The sequence below is a fragment of the Haliotis rufescens genome, unplaced genomic scaffold, assembly GCF_023055435.1.
Source record: "Haliotis rufescens isolate VD_foot unplaced genomic scaffold, xgHalRufe1.0.p SCAF_51, whole genome shotgun sequence".
Taxonomy (NCBI): Eukaryota; Metazoa; Mollusca; class Gastropoda; order Lepetellida; family Haliotidae; genus Haliotis; species Haliotis rufescens.
In genome coordinates this window covers 1,127,022-1,151,349 of record NW_025964235.1, presented here as the reverse complement: position 1 = coordinate 1,151,349, position 24,328 = coordinate 1,127,022, and the positions used below count along the sequence as shown (strand labels likewise).

At 43.0% G+C, this 24,328-nt stretch overlaps 2 protein-coding genes across 3 annotated transcripts in view; one reads left to right on the top strand and one right to left on the bottom strand.

Annotated features, from left to right (window-relative positions):
• The first annotated feature begins 3,049 nt into the window (after nucleotides 1-3,049).
• Nucleotides 3,050-10,596, top strand: LOC124140665. 2 transcript variants are annotated; one of them, XM_048384885.1, is made up of 5 exons: nucleotides 3,050-3,169; nucleotides 3,503-3,608; nucleotides 4,021-4,118; nucleotides 5,937-6,076; nucleotides 7,335-10,596. In XM_048384885.1, the coding sequence occupies exons 2-5, from the start codon at nucleotides 3,560-3,562 to the stop codon at nucleotides 7,480-7,482; spliced, it is 435 nt and encodes a 144-aa protein (XP_048240842.1). In that variant the 5' UTR covers nucleotides 3,050-3,169; nucleotides 3,503-3,559; the 3' UTR covers nucleotides 7,483-10,596. The 2 variants fall into 2 exon arrangements, with proteins under 2 accessions (XP_048240842.1, XP_048240841.1); XM_048384884.1 differs by having other exon boundaries at nucleotides 7,313-7,476.
• The window catches only part of LOC124140664 (inositol-tetrakisphosphate 1-kinase-like), a 55,189-nt gene continuing 40,969 nt past the window's right edge, over nucleotides 10,109-24,328 (bottom strand). The window contains exons 6-10 of the mRNA XM_046508349.2: nucleotides 23,858-23,901; nucleotides 20,404-20,563; nucleotides 20,199-20,266; nucleotides 19,081-19,249; nucleotides 10,109-15,826 (exon numbers count right to left, since the gene is read on the bottom strand). Coding sequence (XP_046364305.1) covers nucleotides 15,477-15,826; nucleotides 19,081-19,249; nucleotides 20,199-20,266; nucleotides 20,404-20,563; nucleotides 23,858-23,901 — 791 coding nt within the window. The 3' untranslated portion in view covers nucleotides 10,109-15,476. The remainder of the gene's footprint in view (nucleotides 15,827-19,080; nucleotides 19,250-20,198; nucleotides 20,267-20,403; nucleotides 20,564-23,857; nucleotides 23,902-24,328) is intronic.

Genomic DNA, 24,328 nt, shown 5'->3' with positions numbered 1-24,328 from the left:
TGGTTGGCGGCTCCGTTGTGAAGGATACACATGCTTTGTTATACAACAAAAAGTGAACTTGCTCTTTCCGTTTTTAATTTTAAACGTTAGAGATGGAAGACAAACACGGTTCATATAGCAGTAATTAGTGAAAAAGAAATCGGCGTTAGCTTGAAGGTACGCAGACATGAAACAAGGATTTAAATGTCAAAGCAATAACGATGTCTAGGGAGACACAGTAGACATTCATAATATCCTACATCATCATAAAAGTAAAGTGGAACTATTGATCAGTGAATTTGTCAATGTAAACCACGTCAAGTGCGTCAGGCGAATTGGTGCTGGTGGTGTCAGCACCAGTCCTGGAAGAGTTGTCGCCCTTGATGTTATGGAAGTGCTCGTCTTGTTGGGGAAGGTCGACGCCGTGTGTTAAATACACCTAACATATTTATAAGAGTGAAGCTATTTACACAACGTAATGTATCCATAATATTTGTCATGGGTGAGTGTGTTATGAAAAGAAAGTGGACCAAATGTTCTTGTGGATCTGACAAGGACGCGTGTTTGGAGTTGTTGGTATTCTAACACTGGCTTTTATAATGGCGGACACTTCTTCTGCTCACAGATGCATGGTGCGCTGTAACTCGTCTATATCAGCCTCTCCCACGCACATAGGAACCGGTAATATTTAATCATCGATGACATACGAAAGATATGCCGTTCCCACTTCCAAAACTGTTTTACCTTCTCCGGAGGTATTATGATATTACTAATGAGCTTGACAGTGAGCGAGACCGAGTGAGTGAGTGAGGGAAGGATGGAGCGAGTGAGTGGGAGTGAGTGAGTGTGTGTGGGGGTGGGGGTGGATGGGATTGAGGGATGGAGGGAAGGAACGAGTGAGTGGGGGAGGGAAAGAGCTAGTGAGGGAGGGAAGGAGTGAGCGAATGAATGAGTAAGCGAGTGAGGGAGGGAATAACCGGGTCTGGGTCAGGCAAACCAGTGAATAATATTATGAGCAACTCCAACGTCGTCCTCGTACGATAACGCGCAATCCTACGAATACCGGAGTCTGCCCACGTGACTCCGATGTTAGAAGCCTCCTGTGTCGAGCATCGCCTCCGTGCTCAAGTGGACAGCGCGGAGGGTTGATTTCATCCCTTGGCCACATCTTATGAAGAGACGGCATACTACAAATCGGCTCAGAGTCAATATACTGTATACAGTGGGGTATCTCATTGGGCTAGATCATACATCCGACAGTAGTCAGTACTAGTACAAGCACACACACACACACACACACACACACACACACACACACACACACACGCACGCACGTACGCACATTTGAATGCACGCCGCTATATAAGTGCTGTAATCTTGATCGCGACGTCATCATGTCCAGCATGTGACCCTATCCTGCCCTGGAGACGATAAGCATGAAATGTCGACAGCTAACAGAAGTGCCAGCTTTAGTTCTGAAGTGGAATGTGTCCTCACAAGACTTGCCTCATCCGCATTCCCCTGTTAACCGGACACATCCTACTTTCACAGCTGTTGTCGAGCTGTTCCCCTCACACTCCGGATTCCAGATTAGGATTAGAAAGGACACGTGGCAGCGTGTAGGATGACTTCTCCTGATAACAAACACATCTCACACACAATAGATCGCCAGACCATGTTATACAACATGATGAGATAGAGAAACACTGGTAGAAGAATGAGTTTAACACCGTTCCGTTATATCACAGCGTGTCAGCCAAGGACGCCCCGCAATGATGCCGGTACTCGAGGCTTACTACTCAGATGGAACCAGCAACCACGGGGTTGGTGCTGACAAACCCAGAAATACAATCAGGGCGCGCCTGTCTGTACAGGGAGGGGCGGCGCCATGGACGACATGGCCACTCGTGCCTCCAGCTTCGTCCCGAGACTCCGCAGACAGAAGGCCCGACGTCTTAAATAAATCATGCTATACATTAACTAGGAGGTATATTATCATGACTACGGAATCGGTAAATTTAAGATTTCAGTTTACATTACCGTGGATCGATATTCCTCAACAGATTTACGCGTTCGCTTCCAACAATTTTACGCGGTCAGACATACAGGTAACACAGCTTTATACATGAAATTAACACTGCTAACAGAAAACAATATAAATATATTCCGATTTTTAAACGATAAGAATCCCCACACTCGTGGGAACGGAGGGATACAATGTGTGACAGGGGTGATGTGTGCTATGGCACCCCGGCGGTGTGATTATTGCTCATGTTGACAACTAAAGCTATTCTGGTCCAGACCCGATTATTTGCAGGCAGATAATTCTGACTGCAGCGTAAACAACATTCATTAAAGGTAACGAAAAATCGAACATCCTTATCAATTTTTTATTTTCATTATTTAATTCTGCTTTGTAAGGTTATTTTGGCATAATATGTGACAGGATCAGATAGTTGTATAAGTTTTGAGAGTTTTATTAGTTTAATTTTTTACTGAATTAAATATTCAGTCAAGTATTTTTTAAACATTATATACTTCACACTTCAGCTCTCCTAATTCTCTGTTTCAGCTTACTGCATGAGTACTTTGCCATGGTTCCAATGCCGGGAACCGAGTTTTATTAGTTTAGATTTTTACTACAGTTTATAGGTCACATTTGTGGTATTCACAATTTGGACTAATTGTTGTGTTTGATTTATGGACTTTGGGATTCATTTCTAAAGGTTGGTCTTTTGATGATATTTTATTGTTTGTACGTATTCCTAGGATTTGTAGGTATATTGTGTTTATGCTGTTGATAATTTGGCTGTGGCAAAGTACTCATGCAGTAAGCTGAAACAGAGAATTAGGAGAGCTGAAGTGTGAAGTATATAATGTTTATAAAATACTTAACTGAATATTTAATTCAGTAAAAATCTAAAACTAATAAAACTCTCAAAATAAATACAACTATCTGATCGCTTGACGACTGAGGGTTTCGAACAAACAATAAAAAATTATACCGGTACCATTACTGCGATAACGACAAATATGTTTATTAAGAGTTGCGTCCCATTATTCAGGTAACAAGCTCCTTCCCAGCGCGTGACACTTTCGTTACACCCCGGTATGGTATAGAGAGCTCCGCAAACGGGCTATCGCTGTGAGGAGCTTGAGCTAACTTCTGAATCAACACTCTCACATCGTTGTAAGTGAACTGTGTTTAAAGGTTGCAGAGAAGTAATAAGTGCGTTTATTCCAGAAATTTGAATTAATTGTCAGGGTTGTCAATTCATCAGTGGAGTTCTGTCCAACATAGACTTTAAATGAACACACAATGCCATTTAGAAAGTGGTCAAATGTAACAAATGTTATATTTGGGATATACGACGATATACTCGTACGAGAATCTGTACTTTACTCAGAAAGTGTCATCCCAAATATAACATTTGTTAGAATTTAAATAACGTTTTAATAACTTGGAACGACTCCAGACACAACACAATGTTGGTTATATTATCAAATTCTCTGTCACTTTCAGTCTTCATATATGGTCATGGCGGAGTCAACCAGGTGAAGTCCTGAATCTAGTGACGCCATGGCATCTGAGACGAGCCCCGTGCCAACTTGGGACGCCTTCGTCAAGAGTATGTATTTTCAACAATCAGGAAGTTAACCCTGGATAATTCTAGGCTGAATACTTAGATCCATGTGTACAAATAAACATGATTAAAACGTTAAACAAATGGATAGTTGAGAAAGGGTTATAAAATGCTCTGTTGTCTTGTCTTCATGGCAACAGGTCCTCATCGTTGTATTTTCCTTCACAACATACAAGAATTTCAGTCTGAATGTGCCTGCCTGTTAACCCTTTCTTTGCCACAGGACAATATGTCACACTCACAGCCATACGATCATATATATATGATCGCAAGAAAACAATCATTTTCAACTATGAAGAAAGATGTGAAAATGCAATTAAGCAAGACATTTCCAGCTACCAGTTTGTGTGTATATATTTCTAATGACTATAATTGATGCCTATGTCACATGCTGCAGGTAACCTCCTGAGTGCTGGCATAGTGAGTGGAGTATGTCTCTCAGCCCAACATGGAGTGCCCATCTACACGCACGGGGACCTGGACGCTCTGGAACAGGTAGCTTCTATCAGGAGTGTTCTAGTGTTGTTATCAATGTCTTGTTGCTGAGGTAGGGAGGCCCGTGGGCAAAATAGATCCCCAGTCGCACTGTGTGTTGCATGCCACATGAGGAGTGGAGACTGTTCCACACAGCGGTCTCAGCCCCACGATGGTCGGGACCCCTCCACCATTTCTCCTGTACAGAAGCACTCGGCTCTGGCTTGTACTCATCTCCTGACTGGCTCACACTTCTTAACTGATACTCTGTGGATTGTGTTTTCTTTGTTATATAATGCAATGGATATGTTGAACAAACATGGATAATAGTTGGCCAATTGAATCAGACTTGTCACCTATGTGAAGCATTTGAATTAACTTGATCAGTCGAGAAACAAACACAGGTTGAGAGCCCCAAATTAATGCTGATTTGGTCTTTACTTATAGAATTTTACAAAGACAAGTGACATCGAACAGTTTTTTTTTGTATGGCTGCAGATTTGTGGGATATTGATAATTTATTTCGATGCTAATGGATAAATTTCTCCACAAGGTGCAAAATGTTATACACTTATCAATTAGAATTATGGTACTTGTGCGTTTTCTGATTTCATTCACTTGCTGTAGCATTGAACACAATCATTCCAGTTCCTTCAGTAGATCTTGGGTTTTTTTCTCTGAAAGACAGACAACACTGTGTCATTGTTTCACATTTCATAACAGATGTGTGAATTCATGATATGATAGAACTGAATGGAAGCAAGAATAACAACTTTACCTCAGTTCTGTGATGTACTTCTCCATGAAACTTTGTACAGTATCAGGCTGAGGATGTTATAGAGACTTTGTTCTTTATAAATTGTATGAATGACTGGGATATGTAGGGGTGGCTGTTATATACATGCAGGTAGAATATTGCAGACAACAAATGAACCAGCCATTATTACCCCCATCCTCGAAGTGGGGAGAGGGATTACCCCCATCCTCGAAGTGGGGAGAGGGATTACCCCCATCCTCGAAGTGGGAAGGGGGATATAGGAATGGAGTATGTCCGTCCACTTCTAAAAAAAAGCTATTTAAGTCAGAGAAATGAAATGTTGCACACTGATTTTACTGGTCATGACCTCACAGGAGTTCCAACATTGGTGTCGTAAATTCATTTTTTACAGAGTTATGGCCCTTGCTTTGTGCTTAGTGCATAGTGGGTGCATTTGGGACAAGTTTTCTCAGGAACTACCGAAGTTGCATGAATGAAAGTTTGCATGCTTATCTAAGAGATACTTGTCAAGACCGAGTTTGAAAATGTGTCCCCCCATTAACTTTTTGGAGAGTTATGGCCCTAGCTCCATGCTTTGCAACTAAAAGCATACTGCGTGCAATAAGGACAAGTTTTCAGAGAAACTGCTGAAGTTACTCAAATTAAAGTTTGCATATTTATCAAAGAGATACTTATCAAGAGTTCGAAAATTGGTCCTATAAATTTTTTGTTTACAGAGTTCTGGCCCTTGATTATTTCACTTGGTGCATCGTGTGCGCAATGGGGCAAAAAACAACTGAAGTTAGCTTATCTAAGAGATACTTTTCAAGACCGAGTTATTTTGTTCATAGAAGGGGCCTTTTGTGTTTCTTCATTTCTGATGAAATAAAGCAGCTTTAGTGGCTATCTCTTTTTAAGGCTTTATATGACTTTTTTATAGTTAATATTCACTACTATATAAACAAACAATATTCTAATGTGCCCCATGCCGGAGGATAGTGATAACACTGTTTTCTTTAATCTAACAGTGATCATACTTATTAAAATTTGTTGGCGCCGCTACTATAGTGTTTCATTTGCAGGCCGATCTTCAGCAGTTTCTGCCCGTGTTTCGCTCTCCATCTAGCCAGCACACAGAGGGCATCCTCGAGGCCGGGTTCACGATCTCAACAAGGGGTGGGAAGACAATGGAGTTTAAAGTGTACCAGAAGACTTACTGCAGGTGAACACATTGTTGGTATCGTGGGAGTACCATAGCCAGGTGTCGAATGTTGCAGGTATGGTGGGAGTACTGTAGCCAGGTGTCAACTGTTGCAGGTATGGTGGGAGTACTGTAGCCAGGTGTCGACTGTTGCAGGTATGATTGGAGTACTGTAGCCAGGTGTCGACTGTTGCAGGTATGGTGGGAGTACTGTAGCCAGGTGTCGACTGTTGCAGGTATGATTGGAGTACTGTAGCCAGGTGTCGACTGTTGCAGGTATGATTGGAGTACTGTAGCCAGGTGTCGACTGTTGCAGGTATGGTGGGAGTACTGTAGCCAGGTGTCGACTGTTGCAGGTATGATTGGAGTACTGTAGCCAGGTGTCGACTGTTGCAGGTATGATTGGAGTACTGTAGCCAGGTGTCGACTGTTGCAGGTATGGTGGGAGTACTGTAGCCAGGTGTCGACTGGTGCAGGTATGATTGGAGTACTGTAGCCAGGTGTCGACTGTTGCAGGTATGGTGGGAGTACTGTAGCCAGGTGTCGACTGGTGCAGGTATGGTTGGAGTACTGTAGCCAGGTGTCGACTGGTGCAGGTATGGTTGGAGTACTGTAGCCAGGTGTCGACTGGTGCAGGTGTGGTTGGAGTACTGTAGCCAGGTGTCGACTGTTGCAGGTATGGTTGGAGTACTGTAGCCAGGGGTCGACTGGTGCAGGTGTGGTTGGAGTACTGTAGCCAGGTGTCGACTGTTTTAGGTATGGTGGGAGTACTGTAGCCAGGTGTCGACTGTTGCAGGTATGGTGGGAGTACTGTAGCCAGGTGTCGACTGTTGCAGGTATGGTGGGAGTACTGTAGCCAGGGGTCGACAGGTGCAGGTATGGTGGGAGTACTGTAGCCAAGTGTCGACTGTTGCAGGTATGGTGGGAGTACTGTAGCCAGGTGTCGACTGTTGCAAGTATGGTGGGAGTACTGTATCCAAGTGTCGACTGTTTTAGGTATGGGGGGAGTACTGTAGCCAGGTGTCAACTATTGCAGGTATGGTGGGAGTACTGTAGCCAGGTGTCGACTGTTGCAGGTATGGTGGGAGTAACTTAGCCACATGTTGTTAGTCGGGGAGTGTCTACTGTTGCAATTTCCTCAAAAGTTACACGGATACCAAAACATTTTTTTGAAAACTGAAGGCAGTAATTTCAACATTTAAGGAATGTATTTTGAATAATAACTGCGGTAAAAGCATGAATGACAAATGCTTCCAGATCTTCTCTCTTTCTGCAACAGTGTCTATGCCACCTCACCGGGGAATACAGAGGGCCTGATCATCAGCAACCTTCCTCACGGCGTTCTGCTGTGTACGTACAGACACCCTGTCCAGCCTGGGATTGCCATCAAACATGTAGAACAGTTCTGTGATCTACTCAGAGCCTAGACGGCCATCAAGCATGTGGAACAGTTCTGTGATCTACTCAGAGCCTAGATTGCCATCAAGCATGTGGAACAGTTCTGTGATCTACTCAGAGCCTAGATTGCCATCAAACATGTAGAACAGTTCTGTGATCTACTCAGAGCCTAGACGGCCATCAAGCATGTGGAACAGTTCTGTGATCTACTCAGAGCTTAGACGGCCATCAAGCATGTGGAACAGTTCTGTGATTTACTCAGAGCCTAGATTGCCATCGAACATGTAGAACAGTTCTGTGATCTACTCAGAGCCTAGACGGCCATCAAGCATGTGGAACAGTTCTGTGATCTACTCAGAGCCTAGACGGCAATCAAGCATGTGGAACAGTTCTGTGATTTACTCAGAGCCTAGATTGCCATCGAACATGTAGAACGGTTCTGTGATCTACTCAGAGCCTACATTGCCATCAAATATGTGGAACAGTTCTGTGATCTACTCAGACCCTAGACGGCCATCATGCATGTGGAACAGTTCTGTGATTTACTCAGAGCCTAGATTGCCATCGAACATGTAGAACAGTTCTGTGATCTACTCACAGCTTAGACGGCCATCAAGCATGTGGAACAGTTCTGTGATTTACTCAGAGCCTAGATTGCCATCGAACATGTGGAACAGTTCTGTGATCTACTCAGACCCTAGACGGCCATCAAGCATGTGGAACAGTTCTGTGATCTACTCAGAGCTTAGATTGCCATCGAACATGTGGAACAGTTCTGTGATCTACTCAGAGCCTAGATTGCCATCAAACATGTAGAACAGTTCTGTGATCTGCTCAGAGTCTAGATTGCCATCAAACATGTAGAACAGTTCTGTGATCTACTCAGAGCCTAGATTGCCATCAAACATGTGGAACAGTTCTGTGATCTACTCAGTGCCTAGATGGCCATCAAAGATGTGGAACAGTTCTGTGATCTCTCCTCAGAGCCTAGATGGCCATCAAACACGTGGAACAGTTCTGTGATCTGCTCAGAGCCTAGATTGCCATCAAACATGTGGAACCATTCTGTGATCTGCTCAGAGCCTAGATGGCCATTAAAGATGTGGAACAGTTCTGTGATCTGCTCAGAGCCTAGATGGTCATCAAAGATGTGGAACAGTTCTGTGATCTGCTCAGAGCCTAGATTGTCATCAAAGATGTGGAACAGTTCTGTGATCTACTCAGAGCCTAGATTGCCATCGAACATGTGGAAAAGTTCTGTGATCTGCTCAGAGTCTAGATTGCCATTAAAGATGTGGAACAGTTCTGTGATCTACTCAGAGCCTAGATGGCCATCAAAGATGTGGAACAGTTCTGTGATCTCCTCAGAGCCTAGATGGCCATCAAACATGTGGAACAGTTCTGTGATCTGCTCAGAGCCTAGATTGCCGTCAAAGATGTGGAACCATTCTGTGATCTGTTCAGAGCCTAGATGGCCATCAAAGATGTGGAACAGTTCTGTGATCTGCTCAGAGCCTAGATTGCCGTCAAACATGTGGAACAGTTCTGTGATCTGCTCAGAGCCTAGATTGTCATCAAACATGTGGAACAGTTCTGTGATCTGCTCAGAGCCTAGATTGCCATCAAACATGTGGAACAGTTCTGTGATCTGCTCAGAGCCTAGATTGTCATCAAAGATGTGGAACAGTTCTGTGATTTGCTCAGAGCCTAGATTGCCATCAAACATGTAGAACAGTTCTGTGATCTGCTCAGAGCCTAGATTTTCATCAAAGATGTGGAACAGTTCTGTGATCTGCTCAGAGCCTAAATGGCCATCAAAGATGTCAACATGTGGAGAGGTTTTCGGACATGCTCATCAAACATGTAAAAATGTCCCTTCTCTGGATGAAATATGTGTAAAAAGTGTGTATGTTAGTATGTAGAAAGAAGAGTTCTGCAGCATTTGACTGCAGCTTTCTTGGTATGCCTGTTTGAGCCTCGGGACATTGGTTTGAGGATGGAACAGAACTCTTGCCCAGTGTTGTCATGCTTCGTGTTGTCATGCTTCGTGTTGTCATGCTTCGTGTGTACTTTTACAATAAATAACTCAGAGTCTTGTTTCATTAAAAAACAAAATTTTACTATGCCAAGGCAATGCATGAGAAGTATGAAACAGGAATATAGTATCAAATGCATCATTACACAAAATTAACATAGATATAAATACTTATATTATATCATTTGAAAACACAAAGTTGCAATAAAATAACTTTAAAATCAATGAACAAAGCAGTAAAATGCCAGTGACAAAGATACAGAAAATTCAACAATTAATGTTTAAAAATGAAAGCCTAAGACATTGAATAGAGGAATGCTTAATAGAGGTGACAGACATGATTCAGCGTAAGTGATTTGAATGATTGTATAAACCGCTGTCTAGTTCAACACTGATACCAACGATGCCTCTCTTATACTCTGTACATTGTGCATTTTTTAAAAGCAGCAACCGTGCATACATATCTACATACCTATTTCATATAGTACACAAAACACAGTAATCCGAGTCATTAGGTAATTGGATTGAACCAAGTCACATGTCGAATGATATACTAACTAAAATCAGAAATGTGCTCATTAGGATATTCTTCACGCTTCATCATTGGGACATTGGTCTTATAATACACCAGTTCATCATTGGGATCTTATTCTTATTAATACACTAGTTCATAACGATATAATTTTTATATTAATACACTAGTACATTAGGATATAATTCTTATTAATACACTCGTTCATTAGGATATTATTCTTATTAATACACTCGTTCATTAGGATATTATTCTTATTAATACACAAGTTTATCAGATGTATCAATAATGGTGATAGTGAACAGGCAGAGGGAGCCAATCTCATCGATTACTGCATATCTGGTGCACACTTCACACATACATTAATTTGTTTCACTAGTTAAAAGTTTCTCACACAAAGTCTGCACTGCATAGAACTGTGTTCAACCGTGTCGTCATACTCTCTAGGAGTGAAATATCTTCATACATGAAATACTGTGTTCTAAGTTTCATCAAATGAGACCTACATTACCATGTTCACATTTACTACTCCTTTCACCAATGTACAGTTTCTTAAACAAATAAAGGTGAACATTTCGCAGCTACTGTTATTATTTGGGTAACACAAGTGGTTCCCTGAAGTTGCAACTGCCGAAGACGGAATAACAGTACAATGAAGATGACTACACTGGGGGAGCCCTGTAACGGATCCGTGATAGTTACGAGGGGTGGCATGTACAATAGGGGCACTTTCAAGGTATCAGTACGTTGTGTAGCTTGTGCCACAAGCCTCACACAATTCACACTCAAACCAGACACAATCCATAAAGATCTGGGGTAGAATAGGTCTTCAGCAACCCATGCTTGCTGGAAGAGGCAACTATACTTGTCGTAACAGGCGACTAATATTCGGACCGGGTGGTCAGGCTTGCTGACTTGGTTACCCATACAGTACAAATGTCTGGATCACTTAACCTGGCTCTTGTCACAATCTGATGACATGTCAAGCGTAGATGTCTGGATATGTCGCAGTTGTTGGTCCCAAACATTTTCAATTACCCTGATTCAGAAACATACACACTAATAAAATAGTAATTCTAACTGTGACGTTTATCAATAGACAGCCTATTCATCTACACAGCTGAATTCCGTATGACACGATATTCGAAGATAGTCTGCATACAAAGAGAAGCTAAAGTAAAATGGGTAAATTGTCCTGGCAATCAAAGAGAAGAATCAAGGAATCAACTGATAAACATGTCAATCACTGCAATAAATAGAACTTAAAATCAACTGTGAACCTTGCAATGGAACACATTCATACATGGGACTTACTAGCCAACTATGACAGTAGGTTCACCATGACACACGTTTCACACCACAACATGCAAGTGCACTGATGAAAAAATAACTCTATGTGTTTATTGCTTGTTGAGATGTGTTCATTACACCACTAACACATGCCAGTAAAAGTAAACTACCTACAGAAGACGACCTCAAGACTCCATGCAGGCCACAACAAATTAATCTGTCTGTTTATCAAGTGTTTGGTTGTACAAAGACAAATGGTCGCAATGTTCTTGTTTATGACAAATTCCTGATTGGAAATATCCATCAACTGTTTCTCCCATAGATATATGTACATTATGCTGGTACAGTCCATTTTGACGCCAAATGAGAACGATGAATTGCAAAATAACTGCAACGTGCCTTCCACGGTTTGTCCCCCCTACGTGTCATGTACACATTTCTATACAAAATTACATGATAGTTTCTTAAAGAACTTCATCCGTCATGGGTCTTAAAATAAACAAAATTCAGATTTTGTTGGGTACAGGGTATTCATGGTCAAGTACCGTATTGATGTTTCATACACTTTTCTGGATTTCGAGTTATTTTGCAATTCATTGTTCTCATTTGGTGTCAAACGGACTGTACTTACTGGCCAAGACTTTTGTACAATGATCTCCTCTCCAGGCTTCATGCAGTTCGGAGGCTTCTTTCCCTCTCAGAACCTTGGGAGGGAGCCATTTTTTACCAGGAGCTAATTTTGTCGCATTTTAGCCAGGTCCTAAAGTCTGACAAACAAATCTTTATTTTGTTGTGACCATACCCTTACGTGTGTGTGAGGTAAGCAAGCAATCCTATATCCCCGACATAGACGATAATTCACAAACAAACACAGAAGACACACAATCATCTGGTCATGGTCCACCCTAACAAACAATTCTGTCCTGATAGACAATTTTTATGGATAACAACTTCTTTAATACTGTGAAAAGCGACGTTTCGGTATAGATCCTTATACCGTTGTCAAAATTGTTATCCATAAAATTGTGTCTATCATGTCATCCATCAACTTCAAAGTAATGCCTATCAAACAATTTAATTCTGTCCTATATAGAAGTTAAACCTACATGACATGACCTGACAGATTAACAAAAGTAATATGGAAAAATCGTGTGTTCTTTAACTTCTTTTGAGCAGTATAGATGATTATCAGGTCATGATCCAACAGAGATTAATCCTATCTGAGATATCAGGAAGCAGAGACTGACAAAGCAAGCTATGTTATTAAAGTATGTAGGCTATCATGATATTTATCTAGCAGATGAAGCATATTGTAGAACATTATACTACATTGTTATACACATAAGCAGTAGGCCTGGCTGGGATAAACACTCGCTTCACCCATGGGTACAGGGATATATAAACACGTAGTTCACATGAAACCTCCCAGCTGGTTTCATCAGCTCAGCATTGATTCTTGTTTCCTTAATTATGCCATATATATATATTTATAAGCAATGACATATATATGTGTAACACTGTAACATTTGAAGATGTACAATACATGTTTACAATCCCCTGTCAGACGGGCTCTGCTGGTGACAATCGTTCAACGGCAACAGGAATTAGTTCAACCAAGTTTACAACCAAATACACTGTTACAATCACATCCCGGACCCCAGCCCTGGAACCACACTGGTGAATCCATTACGGTTTAATCCTCAGTTACAACTTCTACACAGCTGGCCTGTTTCCTATGTACAGTAGATATAGTTGACTTAATATACAGTAGACACCTACAATATGCAGTAGGCACCTACAGAAGCAAGCAAGCAGTATGTACATGTCTCTCATTGGCTAACGACAAGCTGATATATATCAATGTATATTTGGTATGAAGCTTCCAGGCGTTGGTCGTAGGACATGTAGATCTGACACGTTACAAACCAGTAAATGTCAACCCTAGAAGTCGTCCCCATCCACAGTGCACAATTACTCTCAGACAATCAAGTGTCTTACCTATCTTTATAGAAAAACATAATAGTCATCAAACAAATGATACAAATATGAAGTTTATGCAATTCTAAGCAATATTGCAAGACTGGGGACACCAAGAATGGGCTTCACACAGTTTACCCATGCAAGGCATCAAACCCAGGACTTGGACATGAGGAGCAAACACATCAACCATGTGGCCACCCCACTGCCCCTAACAGAACAGTAACAAGACTATCTGTCTGTCCGCACTGAGGGTATATCACTCTAGTACCTAAGCTGGATCAGACCAACACTTGTCGTCATGCTCCATCCATAACAACCCCAGATTACTCTTATCACAAATACCAACATATTGTTTACTGACAGATGAGGGTACAAAGTACATTTTCAAATTTCTTTTGAAATATTTGTATCATATGCTCCTTGTATATATAAACAGATGTTTCATATGCTTCACGGCCAGGAGGAATATCATTGTATAACCTATGACTTTATGTTACGGTTCAAGTTTGAATTTCTTTAAACCTTGGTAGGCTTTTTAACCAGAGAGGCTATCATAGTAGTTTGACATGGCCAATAATAATAATAATCATCATCATCATCATCATCATCATCATCATCATCTCCTTGTTAAGTCCATAACTCCCATGCAATGTATGCGTTATTATTACCCTGGTCAATGGATCAGTGCACCTCTCCAAGGACTCGCCATGACAAACGTTGCTTAACTTTACCTGATTTGCACTGTACACAAAACCATGTGCCACCACAACTGAGAATAATCTTAAATTGACCAATGAAAAGTTGTTGTCTAGAAGATATTTTTGACGGAGGAAATTAATAATTGTTGTTGTGCTCTCATGAGGCACATTTACAGACTGCCGTCATATAGCTGAAATATTGCTGCTTGCGGCGTTAAACAACAAAGAAACAAACAAAACATGACCACAGATCATATTTTTGGTGGACAATACGAAAACTTTGAGTTCAGAGACGTGGGAAGTGCTGTCTAGAATCCAAGGAGAGAACAGTCAAGGACAAAAGGGGGTCAAGGACAGGTCGTCAAGGACAAAAGGGGGTCAAGGACAGGTCGTCAAGGACAGGTCATCAAGGACAGAACAGGGTCAAGGACAGAATGGGGTCAAGGACCGAACGGGGGTCAGGCAGGTCATCAGGGAGAGAGTGCTTCAATTTGTCAACAAATTAGAACTGAATAAAACTGACAGCAAATGCAAACATAGAAAAAACCATTTGTGTCTCATTCAAGCAGAAAGAGCTACAAGCTCTGAGGACTAGTGAAAAAGGTTGACAATAGTCCACTGGGCCAGGCTTATAGAAAATATTCTAAGTTATGACTGTGATACTACGGGGAGGTTTGCCCCAAAAGGGTTGCTCTGTTTTTGACACTATGAACAAAGACATTCCAGCCAACTATCCCCTGTAACAACAGACTAGCATCCCTCTAATATCAATGTATTCGTAGATACAAGCTATAGATCATGTGATATGGATTATCTGAGATGAAGCGTGAACATGGTACAACTTTAACATGAGATTACATCAGACTACATTAGAGTACATTAGATTACATTAGACTACAATAACCCATTCAAGCGAATTTGAAGTGATTAATATACTAATAGGACAATTTTCATACATCTGTTACCAAGGTGACAACTGAAGCGATTGACTGCTTTCTGCCTTGTTGAGGTCCCCTTTCTCCCATAATGCTGTTAATTCGATAAAAACCCGTTGCCAGGATACCATATAAAAGTTTGCTAAATTCCCAAATGCTCTTTTAATCCTTCTAATATGTCATTTAAAATGACATATTTGAATGATTAAAAGAGCATTTCGAAAAATCAATACTGATTCAATATTTGCTTAAAACTTAATCCTCATCCTTCAAACATTAAAGTATCTAAAATATATCCAATCACCGAAATATAAAATAATCACAGTATTTATGAATTAAGTAACCATTCTGTAAACAGTAAGCTGATCAAAGACCTACATACAGTCAAACTGAGAATGTAGTGGTTTAATTCTGGGCTCAAACATTGCACTGGAGTAATGATGAGGACAAGTGCTATCTGGACATGCAGACAACGCAGTTTGGTCATTGTTGATACTGTCGACCCTTAATATCCAGGTGGGAACAAAGTTGTCTCCCCTTGCCAAGCCCTTTGTCAATGGTGGCCGTTCGTGTGTCTGTTAAACTCGTCACTTAGCTGCCGATTTGAACACACTGAGCTCTCCTTCCCTCGAAACAGAGAACTGGAAAAGGGGTGGATGCCATTAATGGATTCCAACGTCTTTATATGATTTAACGTATCTTCTCCATTGACTCTTTCACTCGTTTCTGTATTAGCTTCGAGGTTAGGTTTGAGCCTCTTTCTGGAAGACAAATCACAGTCAAGGTCGCCGGTCAAGCGTTGGTCCCCGTTTGAGTCTGGCGTGGTTGACGAAGGTTTGGCATCCAGCCTCTCTGTCAAGTACTGGAGGAGCACAGTGGGGAAGTCCTCCACCTCGTCGTAGCCTGAAGCCACACAAACCAAACACCAGTGAGTGAGTTAAGAATTGACTTTAAATGTTTTGAGTTTACGGAGGTATAAATGTATACAGCAGTGTGCTTACTAACACAAAGCGTGCTTACTAACACCAGTGTGCTTATTAACACAAAGCGTGCTTACTAACACCAGCGTGCTTACTAACACCTGTGTGCTTACTAACACCAGTGTGCTTACTAACACAAAGCGTGCTTACTAACACAAAGCGTGCTTACTAACACAAAGCATGCTTACTAACACAAAGCGTGCACACTAACACCAGTGTGCTTACTAACACAAAGCATGCTTACTAACACCAGTGTGCTTACTAACACAAAGCATGCTTACTAACACCAGTGTGCTTACTAACACCAGTGTGCTTACTAACACCAGTGTGCTTACTAACACAAAGCATGCTTACTAACACCAGTGTGCTTACTAACACAAAGCATGCTTACTAACACCAGTGTGCTTACTAACACCTGTGTGCTTACTAACACCAGTGTGCTTACTAACACAAAGCGTGCTTACTAACACCAGTGTGCTTACTAACACAAAGCATGCTTACTAACACCAGTGTGCTTACTAACACAAAGCATGCTTACTAACACCAGTGTGCTTACTAACACCAGTGTGCTTACTAACACCAGTGTGCTTACTAACACAAAGCATGCTTACTAACACCAGTGTGCTTACTAACACAAAGTGTGCACACTAACACCAGTGTGCTTACTAACACAAAGTGTGCTTACTAACACAAAGCATGCACACTAACACCAGTGTGCTTACTAACACAAAGTGTGCTTACTAACACCAGTGTGCTTACTAACACAAAGTGTGCTTACTAACACAAAGCATGCACACTAACACCAGTGTGCTTACTAACACAAAGTGTGCTTACTAACACAAAGCGTGCACACTAACACCAGTGTGATTACTAACACCAGTGTGCTTACTAACACAAAGCGTGCACACTAACACAAAGTGTGCTTACTAACACAAAGCGTGCTTACTAACACAAAGTGTGCTTACTAACACAAAGCGTGCACACTCACACAAAGAGTGCCATAAGTCTTTACATTTACAACTCCATAAATGCAAACAACAGTTCAAGGTCAATTATTATAAATAAACATGTCAACAATAAATTCACAGAGAGTTTATTTAATCATTAACACAACTCAGTGACATCGCTCAGTGAGGTATTGCAACACAAGCCCCGCCCATAGTATCAGGAAACCACTAGCCAATCACTTGCCATGGATTCACTTGCAATTAATATATTTGGGTTAAATCCCACTTTAACAGTAATGTGGTTGTATTTAATGTGTGTAAAAACCATGCTCACTAACTCACATACAGACAAATTACGACATAAGATGAGTTTGGCGTAACGGCGCTTGGAACAATATCCCAGTTATATCACGGGGTCCCTGACATGTGGCTACGACCAGTGGGTGGATACAGGTGGCTACGACCGGTGGGTGGATACAAGTAGCTACGACCAGTGGGTGGATACAAGTAGCTACGACCAGTGGGTGGATACAAGTAGCTACGACCGGTGGGTGGATACAAGTAGCTACGACCAGTGGGTGGATACAGGTGGCTACGACGGGTGAGTGGATACAAGTGGCTACAACCGGTGGGCGGATACAAGTGGCTACAACCGGTGGGTGGATACAGGTGGCTACGACCAGTTGGTGGATACCGCTGGGTGGATACAGGTGGCTACAACCGGTGGGTGGACACAGGTGGCTACGACGGTGGGTGGATAAAGATGGCTACGACTGGTGGGTGGACACAGGTGGCTACGACCGGTGGGTGGATACAGGTGGCTATGACCGGTGGGTGGATACAGGTGGCTACGACCGGTGGGTGGATACAGGTGGCTACGACCAGTGAGTGGATACAGGTGGCTACGACCTTTGGGTGGATACAGGTGGCTATGACTTGTGGGTGGATACAGGTGGCTACGACCGGTGGGTGGACACAGGTGGCTACGACCGGTAGGTGGATAAAGGTGGCTACGACTCGTGGGTGGACACAGGTGGCTACGACCGGTTGGTGGATACAGGTGGCTATGACCAGTGGGTGGATACAGGTGGCTACGCCAGTGGGTGGATACAGGTGGCTACGACCGGTGGGCGGATACAAGTGGCTACAACCGGTGGGTGGATACAGGTGGCTACAACCAGTTGGTGGATACCGGTGGGTGGACACAGGTGGCTACGACCGGTGGGTGGATACAGGTGGCTACGACCAGTGGGTGGATACAGGTGGCAATGACCAGTGGGTGGATACAGGTGGCTACGCCAGTGGGTGGATACAGGAGGCTACGACCAGTGGGTGGATACAGGTGGCTACAACCGGTGGGTGGATACAGGTGGCTACGACCGGTGGGTGGATACAGGTGGCTACGACCGGTGGGTGGATACAGGTGGCTATGACCGGTGGGTGGATACAGGTGGCTACGCCAGTGAGTGGATACAGGTGGCTACGACCGGTGGGTGGATACAGGTGGCTACGACCGGTGGGTGGATACAGGTAGCTATGACCAGTGGGTGGATACAGGTGGCTACGCCAGTGAGTGGAAACAGGTGGCTACGACCAGTGAGTGGATACAGGTGGCTACGACCAGTGGGTGGATACAGGTGGCTACGACCAGTGAGTGGATACAGGTGGCTACGACCGGTGGGTGGACACAGGTGGCTACGACCGGTGGGTGGATACAGGTGGCTACGACTGGTGGGTGGACACAGGTGGCTATGACCGGTGGGTGGATACAGGTGGCTACGCCAGTGGGTGGATACAGGTGGTTACGACCGGTGGGCGGATACAAGTGGCTACAACCGGTGGGTGGATACAGGTGGCTACGACCAGTTGGTGGATACCGGTGGGTGGATACAAGTGGCTACAACCGGTGGGTGGATACAGGTGGCTACGACCAGTTGGTGGATACAGGTGGCTACGACCGGTGGGTGGATACAGGAGGCTACGACCAGTGGGTGGATACAGGTGGCTACGACCGGTGGGTGGATACAGGTGGCTACGACCGGTGGGTGGATACAGGTGGCTACGACCGGTGGGTGGATACAGGTGGCTATGACTTGTGGGATGATACAGGTGGCTACCACCAGTGAGTGGATACAGGTGGCTACGACCAGTGGGTGGATACAGGTGGCTACGACGGTTGAGTGGATACAGGTGGCTACGACCGGTGGGTGGACACAGGTGTTCTGCTTACCTGGGAATGAGTTGATGTCGATGATTGCGTATCTCTGTGTGTTGCAGTCCATTATCACGTCCACACCAAACAGGTCATGGTCGAACACTTGCCGTATCTTACTGCCAAGGTCACACAGCTTCTCCTTATCTGGCTCCAGGGGAGACCGCTCCATATCGGCCTTGTCAAGCTTTGAACAAGAATATTTATAATTGTTAGAATGGCACTGTCTAGAAAATGAAAACCCAGGGGGCAGGCAACACTGTTGGTTTTTTGTTTGTTTGTTGTTTGACGCAGCACTCATCAATATTCCAGCTATATGATGTCAGTCTCTAAATAATCAAGTCTGGACCAGACAATTCAGTGATTGACATCATGATCATCGATCTATGCAATTGAGATACGATGATATGCATCAACCAAGTCAATGAGCCTGACCACTCGATCCTGTTAGTCGCCTCTTACGACAAGCATAGTCGGATTTTACGACCAGCATGGGTTGCCGAAGGCCTATTCTGCCCCAGATCTTCACAGGGAGACCAGCATGGGTTGCCGAAGGCCTATTCTGCCCCAGATCTTCACAGGTTATTGTTTTACTTTGCAGTAAACCAGTGACAAAAAGCATGACCCAAATCCTGCTCACTCCATTCCAATTAGTCCCTTGCAGCAAGAATAGGGGTGAAGGGGACCTACTCTGACCTGGAATCCCCATATAGGTTAAGACTTTTGGATGTTCCTCTGAAAATGAGTACCCCACCCCACCCACCTCACCCCACCCCACCCACACCTCACCCCACTCACACCTCACCTCATCCCACCAACACCTCACCCCACCCACACCTCACCCCATCCCACCAACACCTCACCCCACTACCCAACACCTCATCACCACCCCACCCACACCTCACCCCAATCACACCTCACCCCACCCACACCTCACCCCATCCCACCAACACCTCACCCCACTACCCAACACCTCACCCCACACACCTCACCCCACCCCACCCACGCCTCACTACCCCCCACCTTCCCCCCACCCACACACCCCTCCCCCAGCCAGCACCTCATCCTCACCCCACCAACACCTCAACCCCAGCCCACCCCGAGGTGTAGCACAGGTAAGACTGCCAAGTACTTACTATTGTGAGATAGTGGGAGCAACCTCGCTTTGATACATTGTGGGTATCGAAGAATATTGTCTTGTGATCTGAAAAAGATGAGATTACATGTACAGCTGTATAAATCAAGGTTAGATGTCAGTGAGAAACCAAGGAAAGTCACGTTGAAACATTCAATTTAATAAAGTAAACTATTTTTCTGGACATGACAAGGCTGGCTTCATACCCCCGGCATAGAAGTTCTTCAGTGACGGCCTTTCCGCAATATAGTACTTGTCCCCGACAGCGTATATCTTGAAGAGCAGCGCATTGTGGTTGATAAAAGACTGAGCTACACATGGAAACACGAGGTCCGACAGACCAGCCTCGGTGAACACGATCGCCATCTGGAAGTAGCAGAAAGAGAAACAATCAATATTAGAAATATACTCACCATAAAAAGAAATGCAAAACTATTGAAACATATGGAGAAGTATGTACATTAAGATGAGATGATTCCAACATGTACCATTTAATAAACTAACAATCAGTCCAGTGTTACCACGGAGTGTATGGAGAAGTATGTACATTAAGATGAGATGATTCCAACATGTACCATTTAATAAACTAACAATCAGTCCAGTGTTACCACGGAGTGTCATTATTCTTATCACGATATGCAAACTTTACACGCTAATCCTGCACAAGACAAATGGTGCATCTCTAGTCATGGATCTATGACGTTACATGTGATGCGTGCATGAGCATTGGTTCACACAACATACCAGTATGTTCATTTGTGCATTAATCCAATCTAATATCTCTTGAATATGAGTTATTCTTCATATATTAACCAACAAGTATGGTATTCGCATTCCTTTTGTTGGGGAGTATAGTTGACCGACTGATATGACTTCACTAAGGCTGATGTATGTAGGTCCACCTTCAGCATAGTCCCCATAGCTGTAATATTGCTGATGTGGCATAAAACAATATTCATTCATTCATTTATGAATAGGAACATCATTCATGTGTATTTCAACTTGAGTAGTACCGTTTTGTTCTAAGAAACTAGATACCCATTCATCAATTAGCTAAATGCTATTATCACAGATCAATACAGGTCCCTGGTACATGCTACTCTCCTTACAACTAAACATAGACTCACTCTGTTCTACAGCATGTGTGACAACTGTTGTTCACTACACAAACAATGGATTCCTTTCACTACTAAATCGCTCAACTGTGAAATTAGAAACGTGTTCTGACTCCTTCAATTGTATGAAAGTAATTCAGCCTGCTTCCTCAGCTGTGACACCTGACCTGTCAGTGTCAATAATCACACAAGTCTTATACACCTTAACTGAATCATGTTCATTTGAATAATTCAAACAGAAGATTTGTAAAAGTACATACATATAATGAGTTAAGTGGTAAGTGACCAGGTGACTTGAGTGAGTGGGTGAGTGAGTTAAGTGGTAAGTGACCAGGTGACTTGACGGCATGAGAGAACTGTATGAGATGAACTTTCTAGTTTACACTGAGTGACCTTCAATTACCAGGGGTATAGGGGAGGGATAGCAGGTAAGCGAGTAGAAGTAGAAGTAGAAGTAGAAGTAGAAGTAGTAGTAGTAGTAGTAGTAGTAGTAGTAGTAGTAGTAGAAAAACAACAGTGGCGTTGGCAGCTGCTTAAAACTTTCTGCATTGGGTGGCAGTCACTGGAGCCTCTCAGTGTGAGATGGTCTTTAATGCTGATTTGAACAGTATTCTAGTAATATCTCGATCTGTTAATGTGGGAGGAAAGCCCAAAGTGGTTTCAGACGTTTACTGAGGTGAAACCCACGTGCATGGGTATGGTGCCGACAAACCTAGAAACATAATCAGGGTGAACTGGGATTTGAACCCACTATCATCATGTATAGAGGACGCAACTCTTCACAGTGAACTGCAGCACCTAAGACGACTGGGCCTCCCATGACCCCGGACGTCAACTTGAATGTCAATGTCTACAGTCATCCTGATTTCATCCCAACAGGCTGGTGTTAGCCCTTCTCTTGAGTCCACTGTCTTGTCTGGAGTGAGTGAGTGCATTTGGTTTTACGCTGCTTTTAGCTATATTCAACACCAGAAATGAGCTTCACTCATTGTACCCATGTCATGCATTAAACCAGCAAACTCTTTAATCGCAAGTCTACCGAACCTCCCCTTAATTTGTCTGTGTTAGTCTTTCTCATGATTCCATTGTCTCGTTTTGAGATTACCATATTACTAGGAAGTAGGCAAGGTGGATTAGCCTCAAGAGGCTCAAACTCCCTGAGGTACAGAGAAATGTAGCGGCCAGATCCCGAGGAAGTCAGTCAAATCTCTTATTACAAGAAGGTGTGTTGATAAGAAATTGGAGAAATTAGCAGAGACTGAGTGGAAACTGTCAAAGTCAGATTGTATCAGTCAGTGAACTGTATCAATAATGCCCAATCCATCACATAGATAATTCTAAATGCGTTACTAAGTTTGAGACCCGTGAACATCCGCGTTTGAATAGGTCATCAGCAATCCAACCTCGCCGTAAAAGGCGACTATGCTTGTCGTAAGAGGCGACTAACATGATCGGTGGTCAAGCTCGCTGACTTGGTTGATGCATGTCATTGTATCCCAATTGTGTGGATCAATGCTCATGACGTCTATCGCTGGATTGTCTGGCCCAGACACGATTATTTACAGTCATATAGCTGGAATATTGCTGAGTGTGGCATTAAACAACAAACAAACATACAAACAAACCAAGTTTGATCTCTTAAAGTGGTACTAGATAATTCCTCTAACTGATAGAGCAAAGAAAATGGCAGCTTTTGTGATACATGACTTTCTTGATAGTCAATCCTGCAAAATGTGAATTCACAGTCACCCAGTCACATTCTTCAGTCATAGCGCTGAACAAGTGAGAGAAGAGAAGCAAACGTTTTTCAAAGTTGTCTTTTTTTTAACAGGGTGCTGCTTATTTAGTTGTTAGTTAAGTGAGTGAGTGAGTCAGTCAGTATGGTTTAACGGTGCTTTTAGCAATATTCCAGCAATATCATGGCAGGGGACACCAGAAATGGGCTTCACACGTTGTACGTATGTCAGGAATCGAACCCGGGTCTTCGGCGTGATGAGCAAACGCTTAAACCTCGAGGCTACCCGACTGCCACTGTTAGTTAAGTGGTCATGTGACCAGGTGTTAGGAAAATTTTTGGAGACTGTTGGGCAAGTTGTGTGAGGCAAGACCAGTGATTGTGTGGACCTTTGAGAATTTCTAGAATTTGAGTTGGGATACCTAAACAGTGGTATTGTGATTACAACAGGAGGACATTGCACTCATCATTAAAGACTGATATATTATTTGTACTTTACCCAACAAGGATATGAATTTAACTAAGAACCAATAATTTATAATCATTTAACGTATGAACATTTTATCATTTTCTCTTGTGAAGCAGCACATTGGCACATTGTCTGTTCTTTTACAATGTAAATGCTATTATTTCCCCTTGAATAATTCACACTTGCTTAATTATGCAATTCTTCTTTCACTTTGTAATCATAGTACAGTTTATTTTTGGATTTAATCTCTGAGTTAAATAATACCAGTAAATCCTGGGTTAACTCTTAACAATGTGTTCCAGTTCCTTGACTGCCTGGTCCTGTGTGAGACAACAACATACCTTGTGAGACAGCTTGGAGCCGTGAGCAATGCTTGGCTTACACACTGCAAGGAACAAACACAGTATCACTCAACAGATCAGGAGTTGCTGACACAGCTAAAGCACACCTATCAAGCACTTAGTATTCTCTTCAGTGGATAAGATTTTCTCTTTCAGCCCAGATTAATGTCCCATGCTACGTCCCCCAGCCTGGGTGCAATGGCATACCCAAACAAACCACAGGGTATGACAGCTCAATCCCAAACTCAATTGGCTGTAACTACAATAATGAGGTACTGGGGATATATTCTGCCCTGGAATCTCACAAGGAGACAAGCATGGGGTACTGGGGATCTATTCTGCCCTGGAATCTCACAGGGAGACAAGCATGGGGTACTGGGGACCTATTCTGCCCTTGAATCTCACAGAGAGACAAGCATGAGGTACTGGGGATATATTCTGCCCTGGAATCTCAAAGGGAGACAAGCATGG